The 23579-nt window shown below is 40.6% G+C and overlaps 1 protein-coding gene across 2 annotated transcripts in view; it reads right to left on the bottom strand.

Moving 5' to 3' along the window:
• Positions 1-2156: 2156 nt before the first annotated feature.
• LOC124797913 (importin subunit beta-1) overlaps positions 2157-23579 on the bottom strand; it is a 50138-nt gene continuing 28715 nt past the window's right edge. The window contains exons 12-16 of one of the 2 annotated variants that reach the window (XM_047261044.1): positions 21397-21504; positions 21167-21310; positions 10318-10538; positions 5607-5783; positions 2157-5051 (exon numbers count right to left, since the gene is read on the bottom strand). In XM_047261044.1, the coding sequence (XP_047117000.1) occupies position 5051; positions 5607-5783; positions 10318-10538; positions 21167-21310; positions 21397-21504 (651 nt within the window). In that variant the 3' untranslated portion in view covers positions 2157-5050. Of the gene's footprint in view, positions 5052-5602; positions 5784-10317; positions 10539-21166; positions 21311-21396; positions 21505-23579 lie in introns of those variants that run through there. The other variant, XM_047261043.1, reaches the window with a different exon arrangement.

Below are 23579 nucleotides of genomic sequence, written 5' to 3'. Positions count from 1 at the left end.
CTCCTTACCCTCTCCCTCAAAACCCATATCCTTTTGTCTTTCCTTCTCCTTCCCTCTTTCCTGACGAGGCAACCATTGGTTGCGAAAGCTAGAATTGTGTGTGTATGTTTGTGTTTGTTTGTGTGTCTATCGACCTGCCAGCGCTTTTGTTTGGTAAGTTTCATCATCTTTCTTTTTAGATATATTTTTCCCACGTGGAATATTTCCCTCTATTATATATATATATATATATATATATATATATATATATATATATATATATATATAATAGAGGGAAACATTCCACGTGGGAAAAATATATCTAAAAAGAAAGATCATGAAACTTACCAAACAAAAGCGCTGGCAGGTCGATAGACACACAAACAAACACAAACACACACACAAAATTCTAGCTTTCGCAACCAATGGTTGCCTCGTCAGGAAACACTGTCCATCCACACATGGATATGTGCGTGTGTGCGAGTGTATACCTGTCCTTTTTTCCCCCTAAGGTAAGTCTTTCCGCTCCCGGGATTGGAATGACTCCTTACCCTCTCCCTTAAAACCCACTTCCTTTCGTCTTCCCCTCTCCTTCCCTCTTTCCTGATGAGGCAACAGTTTGTTGCGAAAGCTTGAATTTTGTGTGTATTTTTGTGTTTGTTTGTGTGTCTATCGACCTGCCAGCGCTTTTGTTCGGTAAGTCACCTCATCTTTGTTTTTTTATATATATATATATATATATATATATATATATATATATATATATAAAAACAAAGATGTGACTTACCAAACGAAAGTGCTGGCAGGTCGATACACACACAAACAAACACAAACATAAACACAAAATTCAAGCTTTCGCAACCAACGGTTGCTTCATCAGGAAAGAGGGAAGGAGAGGGAAAGACGAAAGGCTGTGGGTTTTAAGGGGGTTTGCGGTTGGATACGGGTGTGTGTGTGTGTGTGTGTGTGTGTGTGTGTGTGTGTGTGTGTGTGTGTGTGTGTGTGTGCGTGTGCGTGTGCGTGTGCGCGCGCGCGCGCGCGCGAGCGAGCGAGCGAGCGAGCGAGCGAGTGTATACCTGTCCTTTTTCCCCCTAGGGTAAGTCTTTCCGTTCCCGGGATTGGAATGACTCCTTACCCTCTCCCTTAAAACCCACATCCTTTCGTCTTTCCCTCTCCTTCCCTCTTTCCCGGTGAAGCAACCGTTGGTTGCGAAAGCTCGAATTTTGTGTGTATGTTTGTGTGTCTATTGACCTGCCAGCACTTTCGTTTGGTAAGTCACATCATCTTTGTTTTTTAGATATATTTTTTCCCATGTGGAATGATTCCCTCTATATATTTGGGTGGGTGGAGCACCTGCCCTCTCTCTAACTCATAAAACAGATTTGTATGAAAGCTAACAGAACTCTCAGTCAAGCTTACGTGCCTTCTCATGGCTCAGTGCCAATACAGCTAGCTAGATTCAAGAGATAACGATTACTTCGTTTCATCTACAGGACTGCCTATATATGTATCTCAAAAGAGCATTTTTAAACTATCTTATTACATGTAGCTAAATGTAGAAGTATAAATGTTACTCAACACAGATTTCCCTTGCCCGTGTGTATACAATGCCGTGCAAAAGATGACCAATTGTTTTCATTGTCACGTCAACAAGGAAAATATCAATTTATCTAACAAATTATCAACACTCTTCTATATACATCTCATGCACAGCACTGTAATCTTTGGTTATCGACAGTTATATTTATCTCATTTTATTCAATAATTTGTGGAACTTATTTCACAATTCCTAACCTTTCTGTCTTGATTTATAATGAAATTTAATTTTATGTTTTAGTACTGAGAATCAAAAGTTCTGTATTATGCTCTTTAAAAAAAAGGGGGGGGGGGGGAGGGGCAAGCCTTACTTGGGTTGCTTAGGGAAGTACACTGATTGCTTACAATGTTAGGAATTCGTTTCTTTTCCAAACACTGTAAGGTTGTAAAGCCCACACCTTTATCCTTATTAAACAGTTTAAATGCCAAATTGACAAACCTTTAGCTTACCAACAAACTGTTAATCCATAATGGTAGGAAAAAACATTATATTTCAATTTCTTCAGTTTATTCATCTGAAATGATTAACTGGAAGCAAGCAGCAAAGAATAATCAAGTGTGGCTGCAGATCCAATTACCAATTTGCTCACTACAAATTTTTATTTGTTTCTGGTATACTTGAAAAGCTTTATCAAAAGATTGCCAGACAATCTATTACATAAACAAACCTACATAAGGAACTTACAAACCTGGTGTTACACATATATGATTACATTTGCCACAAGACTGACATGATCCACCACTTACAGCCTCTGCTGGACAGGGACTTACATCTCCTGTCATCTGCCTGTTTTTTTCTATAATTGAATGTCCAGAATAAGTATAAGAGACACAAGACACAAACTTTTGGGATTTTACTTTCACTGCAGAAGCTTGGCTAGCAAAAAAACAAAAAAAAGGAACATTTACATAATCATGCCAGCCTACTTCTGGGCACACTTTGCACAATTTTATTAACATGTTATAGACCAAAAATAAAAATTATTTAACCCAATTTGTGATTATTTTTTCTTACTTTTATTCTACTAATCCATATTTAAAATGCCTTTATAACTGGTAGATTAAAAGAAATTAACAATGATATTTCTGATCTGGAAACATACTGTCGAATTGTGTAGCTACATGGCAGCTCTACATCAACAGTAACTGATTAAACAGTCATAAAGATTATTAAATTCCATCAGAAGTACAGCAAATTAACAAACAAAATGTCACTAAACTACTAATCATAATAAATCTGTAGAATTCAACTACAAATCTCAGAAAATCAGAGCTCAACCAGATAATATCTGGTCACTGAAAACATGATGGTGGTAGTATTGGATTTAGGGAATGCAGAACAGTTTTAGGAACGTTGAACACTTTTGTTTTATTAATTTGAATTTACAATAGCTATAACTTTTAATTCCCTATGCTGAAGTGCTAATGATTACAGAACGTTTAACTGAGGCCACAAACTGCCTGCATTGTATAATCACTTTATGCGACTTCAATCCAAAGTAACATTTTCAAGCAATACATACGAAAATTAATGCCGTAACATTAATACCTAACCCTTGTATAGCTCCTGGGTTTCACATGGAAGCAAGCAGTAGCAGCAGCAACAGGGAGTGGAAAACTGAAGGGATTACAGAGGAATAATGTCTTGGAAGATTTCCAAATCAATCATTGGAATAGAAGGTTAATGAAGTTACACTCGTACAGGAATTTGTTCACGGTGTTGAACTTTCATGGCACACATTTCCACAATTCTGTCACACTTCCACAAACACACAAGAAGCATCCAAAACATTCACAACAAGGTTTACATATAAAACACATTTGTCAGTCCATTTGTCGTTGGCAAATCAAGCATTCATACTTCTCAAATATTAAATAGCACTCTCAGCAACAAGCATATACACATCCATAAACTAGCACACACTATCATACACTACACATAGGCTCATTGATACAATGCAGTTTACGTACTTCCATGCCTTTGGAAGGGTACTGAACACACTTCGGCTGGCATGTAATTTATTCACAGGCACACAGGGACGCAAGTATCACACATCAGTCAGAAATACGCGAGGAGGTCCAAGCTCAATAAGAAATACCATACTTATTCCTGAGTATTTTCACAACGGAAACCAGACTAGCAAATGATAAATGCATAATCTGTTGCAATGGTCACACTCCAGAATCAGCGTAGAAAAATAATGACCCACAACATGAGAAATGTGACCACATAACCAAGCTCAATTCATTTCTATTCATTCAACACCCAATGTGCGGAAATGCTCATGAGGACCTCCTCAAATCACAGAATTTTTTTGGTTCAGGTCAGTGAGTTACCTTGGACTTTTTATTATCTATGTCACCTAAAAACAAGACTTACAAATAGTTACAAATTTACACAACCATCCTTATGGGTTTGTGAAGTAATCTGATAATATGATTACTTACATGCTCCAATAATGAGCAAAACAGCCATCAAACAATATAACGAAACCTGACTCCACTATACAAATTAAACTCAGCAATATATAAAAATATTTCGGATCTCACTTACAGGAAGGTCTAGCAGAGACTCCTTATGAACAATTAAATTGTACAGCGCAGAATTTGTAACATTTACTTACCCCTGATCATAAACTAGGAGTAATACTGACCTGTCCTTTAAAATAGGGCAGACGATAAACGCAACATAATTTTTCATTCATATCAAAGCCACTGAGATCAATTATTCTCAGCTTATTATGCTTTTATAAAGGCACTTCAATCAACAAATTTTCATCACTGAAATAAATATCAGCAGTTAAGTGAGTGATGTGCCTTTTATGGTAAAAAAGTCTCAAGTATCTAACCAAAGCACTTCACATCTTGGTAACAAATCTGACCAGTAAGATATGTCAGTTGCACTGCAACATTTAAACATACTTCCTCTGCTGGAAAATACTGTAATTTTTTCATGTTTACAATTTCCTGAGCAAGAAAAAACACACAATGTGCAGAGGAGGAAATGCTACATGCGTCGATCAGAAGATAAGGCGTACAGTAAGACATTTGTCGTTAAAAAATTATATATTTTGTGTAATCAGAATTAGCCTCGAATGATCCACACGCATCTTCTTCCATCCTTCCTCACACTGCATCACATCTTGTCGAGTTGCGTCGATCGGTCGGTCCATAGTCTTCAAGCACACTCTTTCGCCCTGGTAGGTGCGTCCCTCTCACAACAAACAACCAGACACACGCTCGTTCGTTCGCACATACTTCGTTTCCAGTAACTGTGCACACGAATATTTATCACTGTACTATTTTGTTTTCTTTTATTCATTATAAATCAATCGCTCACTCTGTTGCACTGCCTTTCACCCTGGACGAGCCTTCAGAGTGGAGTGGGGATTTGCAGACAACCAAAAGTAGGAATAATATTGAGAAAGTATTTCATCCAAATTTCTTCATGTGGGATTATACATACAGAGGCGGATCTGTAAAGGGAAAATTCTTAGCTTCAGAACCAAAACTGGAAAAACATGAATATTTCTACAAAGACTTAACAATCGTACATTTTTGTTGTGGAGATTGGTATTATCTTTCCAGTCTCACTACCATTCATTTTAACATCCATACAACACGAACTCCTCTGCACACCAGTGCCATGAAACAACACTTCGCAAACTTTTCCAGTTAAAGTTACTCTGGATTTTAAATATCAACCAGCAGCTACTATGTGTAGAGTCTAAGCAACATATTACCACCGCAGAAATTACTGTAAGTGTAACATCCTACCCATTTCTGTGATCCTTATGAATAAAGTCTTTATTTTAAAAGGAAATCATCTCGTTTCCATTACCTCATAAATTTTAACTTGAAGAAAATTTGTTCATTATCTTCAAAATGATCAAAATATTATAAACTTTACACCAACTGCCCTTTAAATGCTGCAATTCATGAAGTGTTACGTTAAGTCAACATTTTCATGTAATGTTGTTTGCATTAGTGTTTCACAGGTTAGAACTAACATGAATAAGTGTGTTACTCACCAACTGGAGGCTGGTGTGGCTGCAGCAGATTTCAGCTTACGCACTTCTCTCGTGGCCCAAGTAGCAAGAGTTTTAGTCTTTGTGACACGGGATCGACGACCCTGCGTCAATAATTCTGTAATGGGCTCCACATCCAATAGCTGTAGCATCTTAGCACCAAATGCTGTACACAGGTCACTGCAATCAATTACAAAGAGAAAAGGTAAGCCGAACACCACCAGGGGTAATTCAGTGGACAACAGGACATTCAGATATCTGAGTATCACAGTTATTCAGTTAGCACAATAAAATAATACAGAGTTAAAAAGAATGGCTACCAACAAACACCTCATTGGCTTGACTTGTTTTACATGAGATCATTCCAATTACACTGCAACTTCTAAACGAAGACAAAAAATTAGTTTTAAATTTGAATATTTTTAACATGGAGCAGCAGAGTCAACAACTAAAATGTAATTATATTAAATTTCAGCCTCCAGTTGCATAAGCAAAGAACTTTACCTAGGTTTCGGCTATAATAATGTAGCCTTCTTCAGAAATGCCATAATATAAGAATAAAATTAAAACATGCCGGATATTGGCCTTGTCAAAGTTGAAATTTTAGTACTACAGTACATAGTCAAAAGACTGCGTCACTTCTACCAATGTTTTGCCGATAGGCCACACAAACGGGCCAGACAGGTGGGCCGTGGGTGCAGAGTCTTAACAGAGTTATGACATGTTTTAATGTTAATCTTATATTATGACATTTCTGAAGAAGGCTACATTATTATAGCCAAAACCTAGATAAAGTTTCTTTGCTTATCCAACTGGTGGTTAAAATTTAATATAGTTTTAAATTTTCCAAAATTGATCATGTTTTACTGTAGTAATAACATGGTAAAATTACTACAAACAACACAATATTTAAATAATAACTCCAGCCATCAGAAACTCATTATGCTACTAATATGAATCTCATTTTCATTTTCAATAAATTCATGCTTGTCTACATCAAAACAAAGCATACAAATGTAAACCAACTATAAATAGTACCTCATATACAGTAGTGTTATGAAAATCGTCACACAAATTCTCTGTCAATATTAAAAAAAAGGGGGCGGGGCAGGTTGTTATTTAATGCTGAAAATAGTAATCCATTGGTCTACTTTCTGTAAAATGATGATCTGACTAATGCTTTTGCCTCTTATGTTGCAAAATACCAACAAGCACTAAACAAAGTGCCAGAAATTGAACACGAAGACAAAGATAGAACAGTGGGCATTCACATTTCTAAAAGCTTCTCAATCATACTTGACGACACATGGTAATTTTTCTTAGTATCTATTCCTTAATTACCTAAATCATGTAAACAACTCCCAAACCACTACATTGATTCTTTAACACACAAATACACTGAAACACAGGTGCATAAGATTTTTGTAACAATAAGTTTAAGCAAAAAGATTTTCAACATTTATACACATGTTGTTTGTATCTCTGATTTCCAGCTTAAGGGAACTTATTTCTCATTCTGTACAATCTCTGGAATGTGTATGTTCCTGCTTCATGTTTGTGCACCATTTAATGATAAAAATGTATATTTATACTGACACTCAGGTTTCTATCTGTTAGAACACTTTTAACCCTAGCATTACCAACGTATTTTTTGTTAGATGTAATACCAACGGGGGGGCCTCAAAGGCCCATAAAGAATACCACAATTTATTTTATCATAAATCAAGTTTATTTACTTCTGATACCTCTAATAACAATTCAAAATGCTTAGACAATGTTTTTGTATACTGGATAATAAAAGATGTTATTATAATAGGAATAAAATGAACAAATCACGAGATTCAGTTTATATATTTTTTGGAATAATGTTTCCAAATAGTGTTTTCTTATAAAAACGACTTTTTTAATTCGATACACTACATGAAGCAAACAAAATTTACTGTCTCATTCTGCAACGCATTTTTCACACAACACTGTCTTCCTTCAGTGTTTCCCACAGACGTGTTTGTGGCACTGAGAGCAGGTAACAGTTGACTTTCCCAGCTTGTTGTACTTTATCTTTTTAGATGCAGCTTCTTGGCAGCATAGGTGGCACCGTCCACGTGTTCCTGGTTCTGCTGTTGAGGATGATGGTTCTACAGAGCAGCTGAGCTTCCGTTGTGTGATGCTTTCCATTGCCATTATTACTGGCTTCTGAAGTCCATACAAATTTTGTGCCCGTTTATCTACTTGAGATCTTATTAGTTCGAGACCTAAGTTAGTGATAAAAACTCTTCTGCGGTTTAGCAAATTCTTTTTCCAATTCGGAAAGTTGAGGAGGAAGAGTGAATATGCATTTATTGCTGCTATGTCAATGAGTGTGTAGAAGAGGGACACAGGCCATCTTCTTGTTCCTCTCTTTGTGCTGTAGTGTCTTGCCATCTGGTCTATGGTGTCCACGCCTCCCTTTGTAGAATTATAAAAAAGATTTATGTTAGTCTTTTTTGAGTCTTCATTCAACACCCCTTCTGAGTGATAAGTTGAAAGCATCAACAGCAGTCGTTTTGGCTTCTTGCGGACTAGCATTGATGCAACAGTAACTGGTGGCCTCTGTGTCTGAGGGTCAGTATAAGCAAAGATGGAAGAGTGTAAACTGCGGCCAGTTGTAGTCTTCAGCTCTTCAGGTATGTGTCGTCTGTTAGACTGTAGGGTGCCAACAAGTGTGAGGTGAAAATCATTCCATAGAGTCTCAGCAAGCTCCACTGAAGTATAGTACCGATCTGTGGTAACATTACGGCCTGATTTTTCAATAGGTTTTATTAGTCTCTTTACAATTTCCATCGGTCCATTTGAATGCTGTGTATTTCCTGACTTGCCTGTATAGATGTCCATGCTGATCACATATCTAGTCTCAGAATCAGACAGCATTCGAATTAGAATGCCGTATTTTCCAGGTTTTTCTTTTAGAAACACCTTGAATGGACAGCGACCATGGAACAAAGACAACATCTCATCCACTGTTGTATGTAGACCAGGAATGAAATACAATGGAAGTGAAGAATTGAAGCTTTCAAAAATTTCCCTCATTGGAGCAAACTTGTCAGTCTGGCGACGAATTTCTCTTGTGTTCTTATCATCAAACCTCAATATTTTAGTCAATTCGAAAAATCGGGTCCGACTCATTGATCCATAGTACACTTGTCGGCCCTGAAGCAAAGACCATAAATCTTGGACAGGTATCTTATTGTCATGATTTGAACCCATGATTAGCAAGAGTCCTATATAACAAAATAACTCATCTTCATCTGTGTGCTGAATACCTAGTCGAGAAGCCTCTTCATTTGAGTGTAGTTTTATTAGATTCATAATTTGAGGTGTAAAAAAGAGCTCTATAGCCTCTTTCGGAGACGCAATTCTTCCTTGTTGTCCTAGCCCCATTCTTTTTCGCACTATATTTTGTACAGAACGCCGATATTGTCGAGATGGCTTCGTAATATACTCTCGTCCACTTTTTGCAATGAATTTATCACATTCCGTATCATTATCATCTGGTGGATTGGCTTCAACCTCATCTTCATTCTCAGACGATGAATCCGTTCTAATTTCTTCCACATCATCATCCACTTCACTTTCCTCTAAATCTGATTCGTTCAAAACTTCTTCTAGCACTCTTTCAATGGAGCTATCACGTAAACGATGTCTACTCATGTTGCTGGTTCAACAGCAGCAGAAACACTGAAAATAACAATGGTCCGCTTCATAATAATATGTCTGAAGGCAACAATGCCAAAATTCGTTTCATGGTAAGAATTTGAAACGAGAGACTCAACCTCGTAAATCTTTCCTTGCTATTACCAACGGGTGGGCTTCTAAGGCCCACAGAGAATTAAATCAAGTAAATGAATTTTAATTACATTTTTATTCCGAAATTCTGTAATGACTCAATAGTACATTCAATAACGAACAATTACCTTTGCTTTCAAGTTCATATATCAAAGGGTGTGGATACAACATAGAAAAACTGAGTCAGTGGGCCTACGAGGCCCCCCCGTTGGTAATGCTAGGGTTAAGAAGCTATAATATTTTTTTTACAATTTGTAATTCCATTTCCGTTTTATAAAAACAAGTGATGAATTATACCTTGTTTCTAGTTAAATGAATTTTAAAACAATAGGTCAAGTCACATTCAGGAAACTAAACTGAAATGTAGTCTACTGATCCACCTGAAGATGAGGATGTATGCCTCAAAATACACTGTGGGAGAAAATAAGTGAGTGGTACAATTCACTGTTTTAATTTATCTTTTACATGACATTTTTAAGTTCTACTCTTCTTATTTTATCATTCGACATGCAAATAATAAAAGCAAACACTAACAATATATTAATACATTAAAAAGTGAGCTGTAATAAACTGTGACTGCAGGAATTCTGATGTAACCTATAGTTAAAAGTGCTCTACTGTGATACGTCAAGACTATAGTGTTTCCTAAAATTTGAGATAAAAGCTATTTCACAGAAGCAGTATAATAACGTTATGCCCACTTTTCTCTCTAAAATAGTTCCTCCGAGTAGTAGTTGTAGTAGTAAATCACATTAACAGACAAACTAATATTTCAATTCAACAACAACTATAGTAACTAAAAAATGTTACGTAATACTCCACGCATTGAAAGATAGTGTTTTAGAGCAAGGTAACGACTACCCTCACAAAAACCATGGCAAATGATACAAACCCAATGAGTCCTGCACAGCATGCAACATTGCTGTCATTTCTATCAGCATCTTGAGCAATAACTGTTATGAATTGTACAATATATGGCACATGTGGTTCCATAAGCTGAACATCTGGGCTTGGAGTCTGGCCGTCACCTTTCAAGCCTTGTACAATACCAGTATAGGCTTCCAACACACCTTCACGTAAATCGTTCAGGTAATCAATCATGTCAAAATCATTCTGAAAAAACAACGAACATTGTTGCAGAACATAGGAAAATCTGACTATCCATCTTATGTTCTTTCACAGTAAGTAGGTAACATTACATAGATACATATTAATAATCCAAAGATTGCTTTTTAAACTATTCTTTACTGTAGAAGTGTTCCAGAGAAAGACAGATATACAGACCTAATGGAAGAGCTGGGAACCATCACATTACACTAAAATACCAAATTCTCAAATTCTCTTTTGAATGAACAAATCTAACTGAAAAACAAAAGTACAGGTTAGCAATATTTTACATTGCCATTTAGTCTTAATGCATCGCAGTTCCGTGTATTATGTACCCAAGCACCTCTCCAGGGGACACCACCTTGACGAAGCGCTGTCCGTGCGGGTGGAGAGGCTTGCGTATCCGCGGGAAGCTGAGGGCTATGCCAAAGGTAGAGGACCTACTGCCGGAAAGACCTCAACCGATGGATCAGACTAAGAGTGTCCCACAACATCCCTTCTTCCCTATCCCTGACCCAACCCAAGGTGTGATGCGATCCATACCGAGGGGTGCTTGGCACATGGGAAAATGTGTCTCAAACGGAGCCTCAGGGATACCCGGCGACCTCCCAGAGTAATTAGCCTTACACCGCGTGGGGTATTCGTGGTGTGGACCTTCTAGATCCCCAAATCTCGTGGGACCGACATTGACATGATTACAGAAAAAGAAACTGAGGGGCAAATTGAGACCTCAGATACCCAAACATCGGGGACTGAATCGATGGAAGGCACACTACTGAATCAGGGTCTAGACCTGAGCCAGAAGTGGGAACTGTAACCGAGAAGCTAGACCAGATTAAGATCAAAGGCTTGTCTGGGGCCCAAAGGAGGAAGCTACTCAGGGAACAGAGGGAAAAGGAAGGAAAAGAATGGCTTCCTAAACACAAACAGAAGGAAGTAAAGGGACTAGAACCCAAGACCCCCAGAAAAAAACTGTCTCAGGTTGAAGGGGACACCCAGACCCCCACAACGTCAAAGACAGGTAGTAAGCGGATAAGGGAGGAATCAAAGACTCCCTCCTCCCTGGGTAAGCGAGTCCAGAAAAAACCGAGGCAAGAAATAGGGAAACAGACCTATAGTACTGCAGTCTCGGTTTTTAGGATGACAGTTATCCAGGAAGGTTATCCACTGGTGGCCATTACCTTGCAGCAGGACGAACTAGTACAGATGGCCCCCTGAAAAGATTAGGGGGGGGGGGGGGGGGGACACTGGCCTAGGTCCCAACTTCAGGAGGGTCTATCGAGACCGTGGTGCACTCATTTTTGTCTGCGACGGGGTGCACACAGTAGAATCGCTTTAAGGACAAGGTGCCCATGATATCCCCGTGGGAAGATGCGAAGCTGCTGGTCAAGACGGCAGCAGAGCTTCTTAAAACCGCAAAGATATCATTATGGGTACCCAAGATCCTTAAGGAAGTCTCCCCCAAGACTGTTCGGAAAAGTCCCGATAGAAGACTGGAGAGTGATTAACCAGAAGGTTGCTCCGGAAGGACGAACCCTGGTGGTGGAGGTTGGTGGGAAGCCACTGAAGGCGATGCGGGAGCAGGACCTGAAACTGTTTTTAGGGTTCTTGCAGGTCACCATTAGGATTCTCAAAGACCGCAAAGATTGCAGTAAGATGGAGCCTGGAGGTGCTGCAGATTAATCTGCAGCACAGTAAAGGGGCCTCTGCTGCCCTGAGCCACTGCCTGAGGAGACAGGAAGTGGGCGTGGCCCTGATACAAGAACCCTATTTATACAAAGGGGGTGTACCGGCCTCTGACGCACTGGAGGTAAGCTGATCTATGCTAGAAATCTAAGAAACTCCAGAACACGCATCTATGTTAAAAACGGCATTTCTTTCATACCAATGATAGATTTCTGCTCTAGCGACTTAGTGACGATCAAAATGCAGCAATGTGAGGAAGGTATCACGAGGGAAATTGTCTTGGCCTCAGCATACCTTCCTTACGAAGACAGTTCTCCCCCTCCCTTGGAGGTGAGGAGATTGGTAGAGACTTGCCATCGGCAAGGTGACCAACTGCTGGTGGGGTGCAATGCCAATGCCCCCAACCTAGTGTGGGGCAGCAAGGACACTAACAGTAGAGGTGAGTACCTTCTTGAATTCCTCTCAGCTAACAACCTGGAGGTCCTGAATAGGGGCAATGAACCTACATTCAGGAATAGCAGAAGGGAAGAAGTAATTGAAATAACATTTGGTTCCATGACGATGGGTAGCTATGTCAAACAATGGCATGTGATGTTGGAGCCATCCTCATCGGACCACATGTACATTAAAGTCAAGGTTTAAATGGGAATCAGACCAAGACTTATAGAAATCCCAGGAAAACAGACTGGGAGACATACAGGAGAGACCTTGACTTAGGGTCATCAGAAATTAAAACCACGATAAGGAAGCCAGTAGAATTTGAGGAAGTAGCAGAGGCTGTTACCTCTGCCATAGTGACCTCATATCAGGATAACTGCACAATCACCATGAAGTGCACAAATAGGAGTGTTCCTTGGTGGAATAACAAATTGGAAACGCAAAGAAAACAGGTACGGAGACTGTTTAATATTGCGAGACGCAAAGGACAACAGGCTAAATATCGTGAGGCCCTTGTCAATTACAACCTTGCAATAAGACAAGCAAAGGAGGCATCCTGGAAGGCATTCTGTGAAGAACTGGAAGGCACGGCTGCACAAGCCAGACTTCACCAAGATTCTCACTAGAGTACCAACTCACTCAGGAGGGACGTTGAGGAAGGAGGATGGGGAATATACAAAGATAGCACATGAGACGCTGGAATTGCTCCTCAAAACTCACTTTCCTCAATACGCTCTGCCGGCTAACACAGACCAGTATGTGACCCCAGAGAGACAACGGTTCTCAGACACTCGAAGAAAGGACTGGGAATCAGCCAAGGAGTGTGTGAACTTCAACAAAATCCAGTGGGTGGTGGGAACATTCCAGCCGTTTAAGTCACCTGGCCCAGATGGAATTTTTCCAGCTCTCCTGCAACAGGCAGGAGGAAACCTTATAAGAATCCTATGCAGGCTATTTAGGGTTAGCTTAGCAGTAGGAATCATTCCCAATGTTTGGAGGGCAGTGAAGGTTGTCTTCATTCCAAAGCCAGGGAGAATTGATCATACCAAGGCCAAGGATATGAGACCAGTCAGTCTGTCCTCCTCCATTCTCAAAACACTGCAAAAACTTGTTAATGTATACGTTGGGGAGAGTAGGCTATGTAGTGCCCCTCTACACCTGAACCATCATGCATATCAACCAGGTAAATCATGTGCAACAGCTCTCCACCAACTCATCGGGAAGGTGGAAAAAGCACTTGACTTCCAAGAAATAGTCCTCTTGCATCTTCCTGGATATCGAGGGGGCCTTTAGCAACACGACCTTCGATTCCATGATAAGGGCAGCAGAGGTACATGATCTAGGGACCACTATATGTAGGTAGGCCAGAGCCATGATTAGTGGAAGGAAGGTAGAGGCTACCATGATGAATGAAAAGATGGTAATTAAGACCACTAGAGGCTGTCCACAAGGAGGAGTTTTGTCCCCTCTATTGTGGAATCTAGTGGTGAACGAACTCATTGAGGAACTAAATTCCAGACAATGCTTCCGCCAAGGATACGCAGATGACCTTGTCATAGTAATACTTGGCAAATTCACTGACACAGTTAGGAATATGGCACAAGGAGGGTTGGACATTGTGCAAAAATGGTGCATTAAACAGGATCTGAGAGTTAATCGTAACAAGACTGTTCTGGTGCCATTTACGAAGAGACATATTCAGCATGCAAGTTGAAATCTAAAGCTCTTCAATGAAACTCTACCTGTGAAGCGGACACTGAAATATCTAGGGGTAACCTTGGATGAGAAGCTAACTTTGACCCCTCATATTAAGAGTATCTGCTCCAAGGCAAAAAGTACTTTAGTGAGAACTAGCAGGGCTTGTGGCAAAAACTGGGGTCTAAGCCCCAAGGGAATGCACTGGATATACACCACAGTGGTTAGACCTAGGATTTCCTATGGGGCCATAGTGTTGTGGAAGAAGGTAGAACAGCGGGATGCTGCTGAAGAGCTTGCTAAGGTGCAGAGATTGGCCTGCTTAGCCATAACGGGTGGAATTAGCAGCACACCAACCGCTGGAATGGAAGCCATGCTGGACGTGCCTCCACTTCACCTTTGGGTTAAGATGGAGGCAGCAGCTGGGCCATACAGACTTAAAACTGGCTAAAACTGGGTCTCATTTGGATATCCAGAATCACACACTAACATAGTGAGTGAGGTAAATATAGGTATGGCTGGGGAAATGCCCGCTGACTGTATAATGACTCGTAACTGCTTCGACAAGCCTTACAATATAATAATTGGAAGTAAGGAGCAGTGGGAGAAAACAGTTCGACACCGTACGGGGGACATCGTTTGGTTCACCGATGGGTCAAAAACAGATCAAGGCGTTGGGGCAGGGTTGTACAGGGTTCAGCCAAGACTGGAGAGCAGCATCTTTCTAGGAAAACTGGCCTCTGTATTCCAAGCCGAAATTTCTGCAATCAGGGCATGTGGGGAGACGAATATGAGTAGGTGCTACAATGATCGTAGCATCTACATCTACTCAGACAGCCAGGCAGCCCTGAAATCATTGGCAGCTCCTGCAACAAGATGTAAGATTGTTGCAGATTGCCACAGGGCTCTGGTGGAGCTAGGGGGAAGCAATAGGGTGCACCTAGTGTGGGTCCCTGGCCACTCAGGGATCTGTGGCAATGAACAAGCCGATAGATTGGCTAGGATGGGGGCAACAACTCCATTTATTGGACCGGGACCTGTCTTGACAATCATCAAGGCCATGATCAAATTAGAACTACGGAACTGGCTTAGGAAACAGCACGTAGGATATTGGACCAAGGTCCATAAACAAAAACATGGTATGGTAATGATGCCCAAGACATGTTTTAAAAGAAGTTCTGTGATCCTGGGATTGAACAGGAAAGAGATCAAACTCATGACTGGACTGATGACCGGCCATGGGAACTTCAAAAACACCTACACACAATGGGTATAATGGAAGAGGACCCTAAATGTAGGATCTGTGATGAGGGTGAAAAAACTGCATCACACCTAATCTCTGAATGCATGGCATTGGAGAGTAAAAGATACAGAATCTTCGGGACAACTAGACCTGAAGAAATTGTGTCTAACAAATAACTGGTAGAGGGACTCCTTGCACTATTTAAGGGCACTGGTTGGCTTTACTAGATATACAGGGAGCGATACCACACAATAAACCTAGCTTCTGTGTGGGCAGTGGTGAGTTGGACCTAAGCTGTTTTAGCTCTCCTGTTAAAATCAAATCAAATGTACCCAAGCAGAGTTACAGTTTACGATGGATTGTGGTACAACAGAAATGCATGACCTGAATTTTTGTATGAGAGAAATGGAAACCTTGGGAAAGAGCCCATGCATGGGCCCATTGGATGGCACCTTGGAGCTGGCAGTGGGAGCTGCACCAAATGCGAAAATTATCAATGTACAACACAGGGACAACCAGTGGCCCAACAGGGGTCAGTAGCCCCATTGATGGTGATGTGGAAGAGTGTGACACTGAACACACATCCCTCTGGGGCACCAATCTCTTGGACCCGTACGCAGCTGCATGAAGTGCTAACTCTAACTGGAAACAACTGGTAAGATAAAAACTGACAAATAAAAATCTAAATCTGAAGGGGACCTCGAAAGCCCCAGTCATGAAGAGTAAGTAAAATGTGATGACACCATACGGTGTCATACATCCAATGCAGGTCAAAAAGGACTTTTAGAAAAAGCCTGTCGGGTTGCTGCTTCCAATCTACGCATATCTACAGTTGTGGATTGTCCCTCCTGGAAACCACGAAGACAGGAAGCCAAAAGGCCCTGAGATTTGAGAACCCAGCATAATCTGCAGGCAACCATCATTTTAGGCAGCTTACAGAGCATGTTTTTCAGAGTAATCCTTAGTGTGATGGTCACAATATTCAACTGGTAACTGTCAAGAGACATTGGTCTCTTGCCTGTCTTAAGGAATTGGACAACTATGCTATCTTGCCATTGCAACAGAAAGACACCTTGGAGCCAAATACGGTTGAAGTCCCTGAGGAGATGCTGCCCTTGGGGAACATTCAGATGTTGGATCATCTGATAGTCAACTGAATAAGGGTCTAGGGCCATGTCGTGATACGAGGCAAGAGCCTGAAGCAGTTCCCATTCACTGAAGGATTCAGCTTGGTGGGAAGTGAAAGATAAGGGAATATCTTTTACTTGTTGCATCTGCCGTAGAAAGGTACCTGGTCAGGAAGAGGATGCCGATGCGGTCACGAAGTGGGATCACAAGGTATTCCAAAAGAACAGATGAATCAGTAGAAAGACACGAAGACCAGAAACAGTTGCTGATCATTGGTGGCTTGTGAGGTCCGCACCTCAGATGAAGAGGCATACGTCCCCAGGGAGGAGACAAGACTCCCAGCATTCCTTCTTAATTTGCTTGATTAAGAAGCACGCCTTAGCACGAAGTTGCTTAAATGTGATAAAGTTGGTCTGCAAATGACGTCGTCTGAATCACTGCAGGTCTCATCGACACTCCTGAATAGCTATTGCAAGGTCTTGGGCCCACCACAGCATCAGCTGTTGGTGGTGGTGGTGGTGGTGGTGGTGGTTGTAGAAAGGGGAATAGCAGTTCCAGTGGTGTGGATGATCACGTCGCAAACATCTTGTACAACCTCACCAATAATACCTGACAAAGAGGTGGGAAATGTAAAAGCAAAGTCAAGCAAAGGACAGTTGACTCTGTCTACTACATTGGGTACTTCACAGTCAGCCAGTTTGGTGGTGGCAATGATATGACAGGATCACCAATTTCCACTGGATGATTAATATGACTGGTGGCCAAGTTAGGCATGAAGGGGCCAGAAGGACAAGTCATGCCACAGGATCAATGCCCATCACAAATGGGGACAGAACCACAGCCACAAAACGTTGGCTCACAATCTTACAGTGTGGAGGGATCTGGTGCCTCCAGGGGCTCTGGAGGAACCTTGTCCTGATTCTACTTTGTTCATGGGGGATATCTGCATTAAGTGTAGGGACAGTTGAAGAGCAGACTGCCCAGCGACCCACAGGCTGTGGCTCCTTCAGCCATCATTTGGCATCAGGCCTCCTGGGAGAGGTATCCCGAGGAGGGCTTGTCTCCTGTAGACACGAAAAGAAGGAGAATGTTTCTTCAGCCAGGTGCGGGAAGTGGATCCTGAAGAAGGTACCATGGGAACCACTGTAGAGGAAGATTGTGAAATCTGGTTTGGGAAAAGTGGATTGGAGGGGGGGGGGGGGGGGGGGTGGCGTGGCATGGTTATGGTATTAGCATAACTGATAGTCATATACACAAGTTACACACATTCAGTATAAAAGAGCAGACATTCCATAGATTTGTATTCATGGATCTTCTATTCTTTCTTGAAAACTGGACAACTGATGAACATGGAGGGTGATGTTCTGCATGGTTGACACACAAAGGTGGATGTTCACTACGACCAACTTTGGAGAGTGATTGCCACAGTTGCCACATTTTGGATCCGCCATGCAGGGGGATGACATATGTTCAAAGAAACATCTAAAGTACTTCATACGCTGCAGGACATATGGTTTCACATCATCACACCTGTACACCATGACCTTAACTTTCCCCAGGAGAACACTCCCCCCCCCCCCCCCCAAAGCTTAAGACAAAGGCACCCATATTCATACAATTATCCTTGGGCCCTTTTTGTACACACCTGATAAAATGTGTGCTTGCCACTGGAAAGCAGCCTGGAGCTCCTAATTTGGTTCAATTGTAAGACCTCTATGGAAAACGATTTCTTGGACCATTTTCTAAGTTTAGGTTGGGACAATGGTCACACATCACCTAGATGATCACATAACTGGAGAGCTGTAGAAAGGACAGCAGAGGAAGTTTTAATTAATAACAAACCATTTCGCATTTTTCCCCAGACACTCAACTTCCCCAAATTTGTCTTGAAAGTTTCCGACAAAAGAATAATGGTTTTACTGTAGAAAAGGTACAACAGTCCTGGTACATACAAAGTACTGGGTGAAGTGTATCGCTCCCAGAGGTCTGGCCCATCCTTCATCCCATGAAATGGCCAGGGAAGGAAATGCTGTGGGGTGTTATCTCTCTGCGTTATAATTATCTTTTCTACCTGAACAGACTGCTCAGGTCTTCTGGCCACCAACAAAAGAAAGTTTAATTTGCTTCATGCACAAATCGTCCGCCATGGTGCCACCTACTCTGAATCAGGGCTCTTCCCACAGGTGCCACTCAGCCACAGCAACTGTTAACTGGACAGTAAACTGTTGCCCAAACTTCCCATGCCGTGACAAGAACATACTCTGGTTTTCATGGAGTTTCTAGCTCAGACACAAACACTGTGATCTGTGCATGGTCAGGAGGCTACCATTATGCAAGTACTTGACCAAACCCCCCCCCCCCCAAAAAAAAAAATAAATAAATAAATTAATTAATTCATTAATAATAATAATAATAATAATAATAAAATAAAACCCATCCACCCACACACACACACACACACACACACACACACACACACACACACACACAAAATGGAATTGTTACAAATGATAGAATATGCATCACAATGGCAACCTCCCCTACATGAACTGCACTTCTATAAAATGTGGAAAGTAGTAGCAAGTCAAGCCTAAAATGAGACCATTTAATTAGGAATTTAAAGTTATAGACTGCTGGAAGGGATAAAACTAAGTGTTCAACATCAAAAGCCAGATCTAAGCACAATCGGCATTAAAGCAGAGATGAAAAGAACAGTAGAAGGATAGGCTTGCAGCACAGAGAGGGAAGTAGCACTGCAAGGGCTGGGGCCCTGTGAGGGGGAAGCACATACTCGCAAAAGTCACACGAACCACCAGGAAGGGAGGGGGGTGTACATGGGGAACGGGAGGAGGAGCCACGATAAGGAGGAGAAGGGATTGATCTTACCGATGGAGGAGATGACAAACAGTGTAGCCAAAATATTAGATTTGTGCAAAAGAATGGTTTGCAAATAAAGGAAGGTGGGGGACAAAGCTGTTCAGAGAAGTGCTCACAATGAGAATTCACCATATAGTGGAGAAGCTGAGTCGCTATAGGCAGAATAAAACGATTCACACAATCATAGCTTTCGGCCTTTGTCAGCAGTAGACACACATACACACATGCACACTCACGCAAGCGCAACTTGCACACACGTCTGCAGTCTCAGAGAGCTGAAACTACACTCCAAGCAGCAGCACCAGTGCATGATGAGAGTGGCGACTGGGTAGGGGTAAGGAGGAGGCTGGGGCGGGGAGGGGGGAGGGATAGTATGGTGGGAGTGGCAGACAATGAAGTGATAGTGGGGGGGGGGGGATGCACAAGTGCACAGATGCCATAGTATCTAACTTAATACAAATAGTACTGCTAGCAAACTTCTTGTGACAAGGCAACTGTCTTGCTCTAGCGGCATCTGGCTGCAGCCTTTTGTTTCCTTTCCCTTTTCCCATCTGCTCTTTCACTTCTAGTGCAACATGGGAACGCGCTGTTTGGCCTGGTCTGCTCTAGAGCATCACACACAATTTGTTTTTGTCAATTCAACCAGTGACCCGTCCAAAAACTTTTTCCTTAACATGCATGACTGGTGGGAATAATATAACAAAACAATCTTATAAGATTTACTACCATCTCTTCTTGATCTCCCTCCTCTCATTACTAGAAAAACCTACAAAGGCACAGATAATCTCTGTTCATACAGTGAGACTACATCAGAATAACACATTTACTTAATGCATTAGTGTTAAGGAATGTCATATTTGATTATGTTAGCCAAATACCTGACTGCATATGGAGTTGTTTTGACATGTTTGTCAAACATAGACCACATCTGCTGTGTTTGACAAAGTTTGATTAGGGGAAAATTTGATGGGAGGGCACACATTGTTCGTGTTGTTGTTTCAAAGCATGTGTTCGGTGAAAAATTTATATCACTGAGTTTCCACAACAATGAAAACTACAATCAAGGATGAAAACAAAGCAGCCCCAGCAATTGTCACAATGGTAGCAGTGTTGCATCTTTCACAACAATAAATTACACAGGACTAGGTTAAGAAAAACAAATATTCTACACTAACCATAAAAGCAGGAATGCCATAAAATAAAAAGAACTATTTCCCCTCGCTTCCTCCACAGATGATGTATGCTATACATTCCCATTCTCCAACTCTAAACAAGTTATTGAAAGTTTCATTGTCCATTCGCAGAAATTAACTCTGGCTGTTGACCCTGCCTTTTAAATATTAATTACATCTTCCCTACAATTCTGAAACTCCTCTTCACCTGAAATTATTCTGTATTCAAGACTTTTGTACAACAGGTGTTACATGCCTTTCGCCAAAACTAGTCGCAAATTAAAAAATAAATTTAACAGTACCTTATAGTGTTTTACAATGTAATTTCTAAAGCTTATCAGATGAGTAGAACACAAGCAAATAAAAACTATTTTTAATACTTATTCCATACTCACTCTATCAACTTGGGCTTGTGACGCCTGAGCCAATGTAGGAAAAATTACTTCAAGATACTTCTTGAATTCTGCACCAATGCTCAAAGCTATGTCTCCAAATACTGACAATATCTGTGGCTTTACTGACCGATGAACAGTTGTGTCCTTTAAAAATATTTAACACAGAATTTATTAAACAACAAATTTTCAGACAACAAATAAGAAATTTAGAGAGAGACTGTTATACTTACCCTTAAGTTTTCAAGAAGCAACATCATAATTTCATCACAGTAAGGAAGAACTTTAATTTTTAAAGCTCTGCAGATGTCCCCAGTTAATCCAACTGCAGCACCACAAACCTGTGACAGTATAAGGTACTGAAATTCCTAAATCAATTCTAAGCACAATATAAACAGAAAAATTTAATCTTTGCAATTTTCATTAATGTGTAATGTTACAGACTATGTTCTTAATTAAACTTTTCTACAGTTTCCCTTAGTGACCTCGGGTTATATCTGGCACTGCAGGATATTCTCAAGTCCTTGTCTTGTATTGAGGAATTGCATAATCAATACAAGTATTATTTCCTCCAACTCCTCTATTTATTTTGCAACATGAAGGGAACTAAGTCCCAAAGGATAGAGAGAAATCTTCATATATTGATCAGGGAATAAGTCTATGTCCTATCTGACCTCAGGACATAACACGAAGACTCCTTCCACATTATTTCTTCTCATCAACATCCTAAATTTAGCAGCAATGATAAAGTGATGAAGAGCTGCATACAGAAGTTTCCACTTCTATCTTTCTGAAATTTTGTACCAGAGTAGAAGAGTTATTTACATTAAGTGTCATACACAATCCCTTCAAACATACACCACTTACTGAAGTAGAACTATACATGTCTCATTACACTAAAAGGACATGTGAAACTTATTTTCGTAGATCAAACTGACAAATAACAAAACATTAAACTTGACCCACATTCAAGTGAAAACATACTAAGTATCTCAACTAATTCCTCCAACCCATTTAGCAGTGAATAATTTTTTCATTATTTGTATATATCCAGTAGAGACACTGCAAATATGACAAAGGGGCCTGAAGCATAATTGCAGATTAAGCTTGAAGCTGATTCTCACAACATGTATGACATGTTCAATAATTTACCAATTCAGATTTGTCAACTTTTTCTCATACACTCTTGCCAGTCAACCCTGTTATCATTTGCACCGCCATTCGATGTATATACCCTGTATCCCATGGCTACTGTACATTTAAGCAGTATTTAAGGATAGTCTGTGCAACTGTTTTGCACACTCTCTCTTTCACACACTTTCTGTAGTTACTCAATGTCCTACCAATGTACCATTGCCAACTATTTGCTTCACCTACAACAACTTATGTGGTCAATCCACTTTAAATACTTACAAATTATTGTTGCTGAATTTTTTATGTGATGACTTATCAATTATGACTAATTAAACCTGTAGTTGAAGGACATCACATGTATGTTGCATGAAAAACTTTGCATTTCTCTACCTTAAGAGTTGACATTTCATCAAAGTCTAAGTGAACATTACAGCAATTTTTACTGGGTAGAATTCTCTCACAGATAACGGCATTGAATGCGAAAAGCCTGAGATTGCAACTAACACTATCCACTGAGCTATTTGTTAATAATACGAAGAGCACTGGCCTTAATACACCACTTAAGCCCCATCAAAAATTACTTCAGTTACTGTAGACGACTATCAAGAATAGCGTGTTGCATCTTGACATCAGGAGATTTTTGATCTAGTTGCATTCCTGGCTAGACATCCTGTAGGAACAAATCTTCTCTAAGTTGGTATTGTGGCACTAATCAATAGTTATTCCAAAGTCTAGAAACACAGAAACATTCCGGTTTCCTCTAGCCATGGCACTGAGGATATTGTGAAGAGCACACGTTTAGTTTCACATGATCAGTATTTACAATACTCATACTGATTTCCAAGGAGAAGGTTATTTTGTTTCAGGTAAGTCGTTAAGTTTGAAAGCAATATACCACAGATTTTACTGTGTCTCAGCTGCATGAACAGGACCCAGCAAAAACACCTCCCACATTTGGAGAGGCCACTGTGTGAATTGTTAGGATACTGACATGGAGGAGTACCTATCAATACCAGTGTACATACCACTTTCAATAGGAGCAATGGCTTGACTAGGTGAACATTGTGTGTTTATTGTGGAGTATATTACTAATGGTGGTTCTACAATTGCTGCTCAGCGAGTAATTCACATTTGCTACAAACTTGTCTAGCAATTATGTTTATGATGGAAAAAAACTGTGAATTTGGGTATCAAACTTTAGGGCATCAGGCTCCGCGCTGAAAAAAATCTACTGGCCAACTTCGGACGGTAACAACGCCAGATAATATGGCACACGTGTGTC

Source organism: Schistocerca piceifrons, chromosome 5, assembly GCF_021461385.2.
Source record: "Schistocerca piceifrons isolate TAMUIC-IGC-003096 chromosome 5, iqSchPice1.1, whole genome shotgun sequence".
Classification (NCBI taxonomy): Eukaryota; Metazoa; Arthropoda; class Insecta; order Orthoptera; family Acrididae; genus Schistocerca; species Schistocerca piceifrons.
Note: the sequence above shows the minus strand (reverse complement) of the source record. Positions and strands in the feature narration are given on the sequence as shown.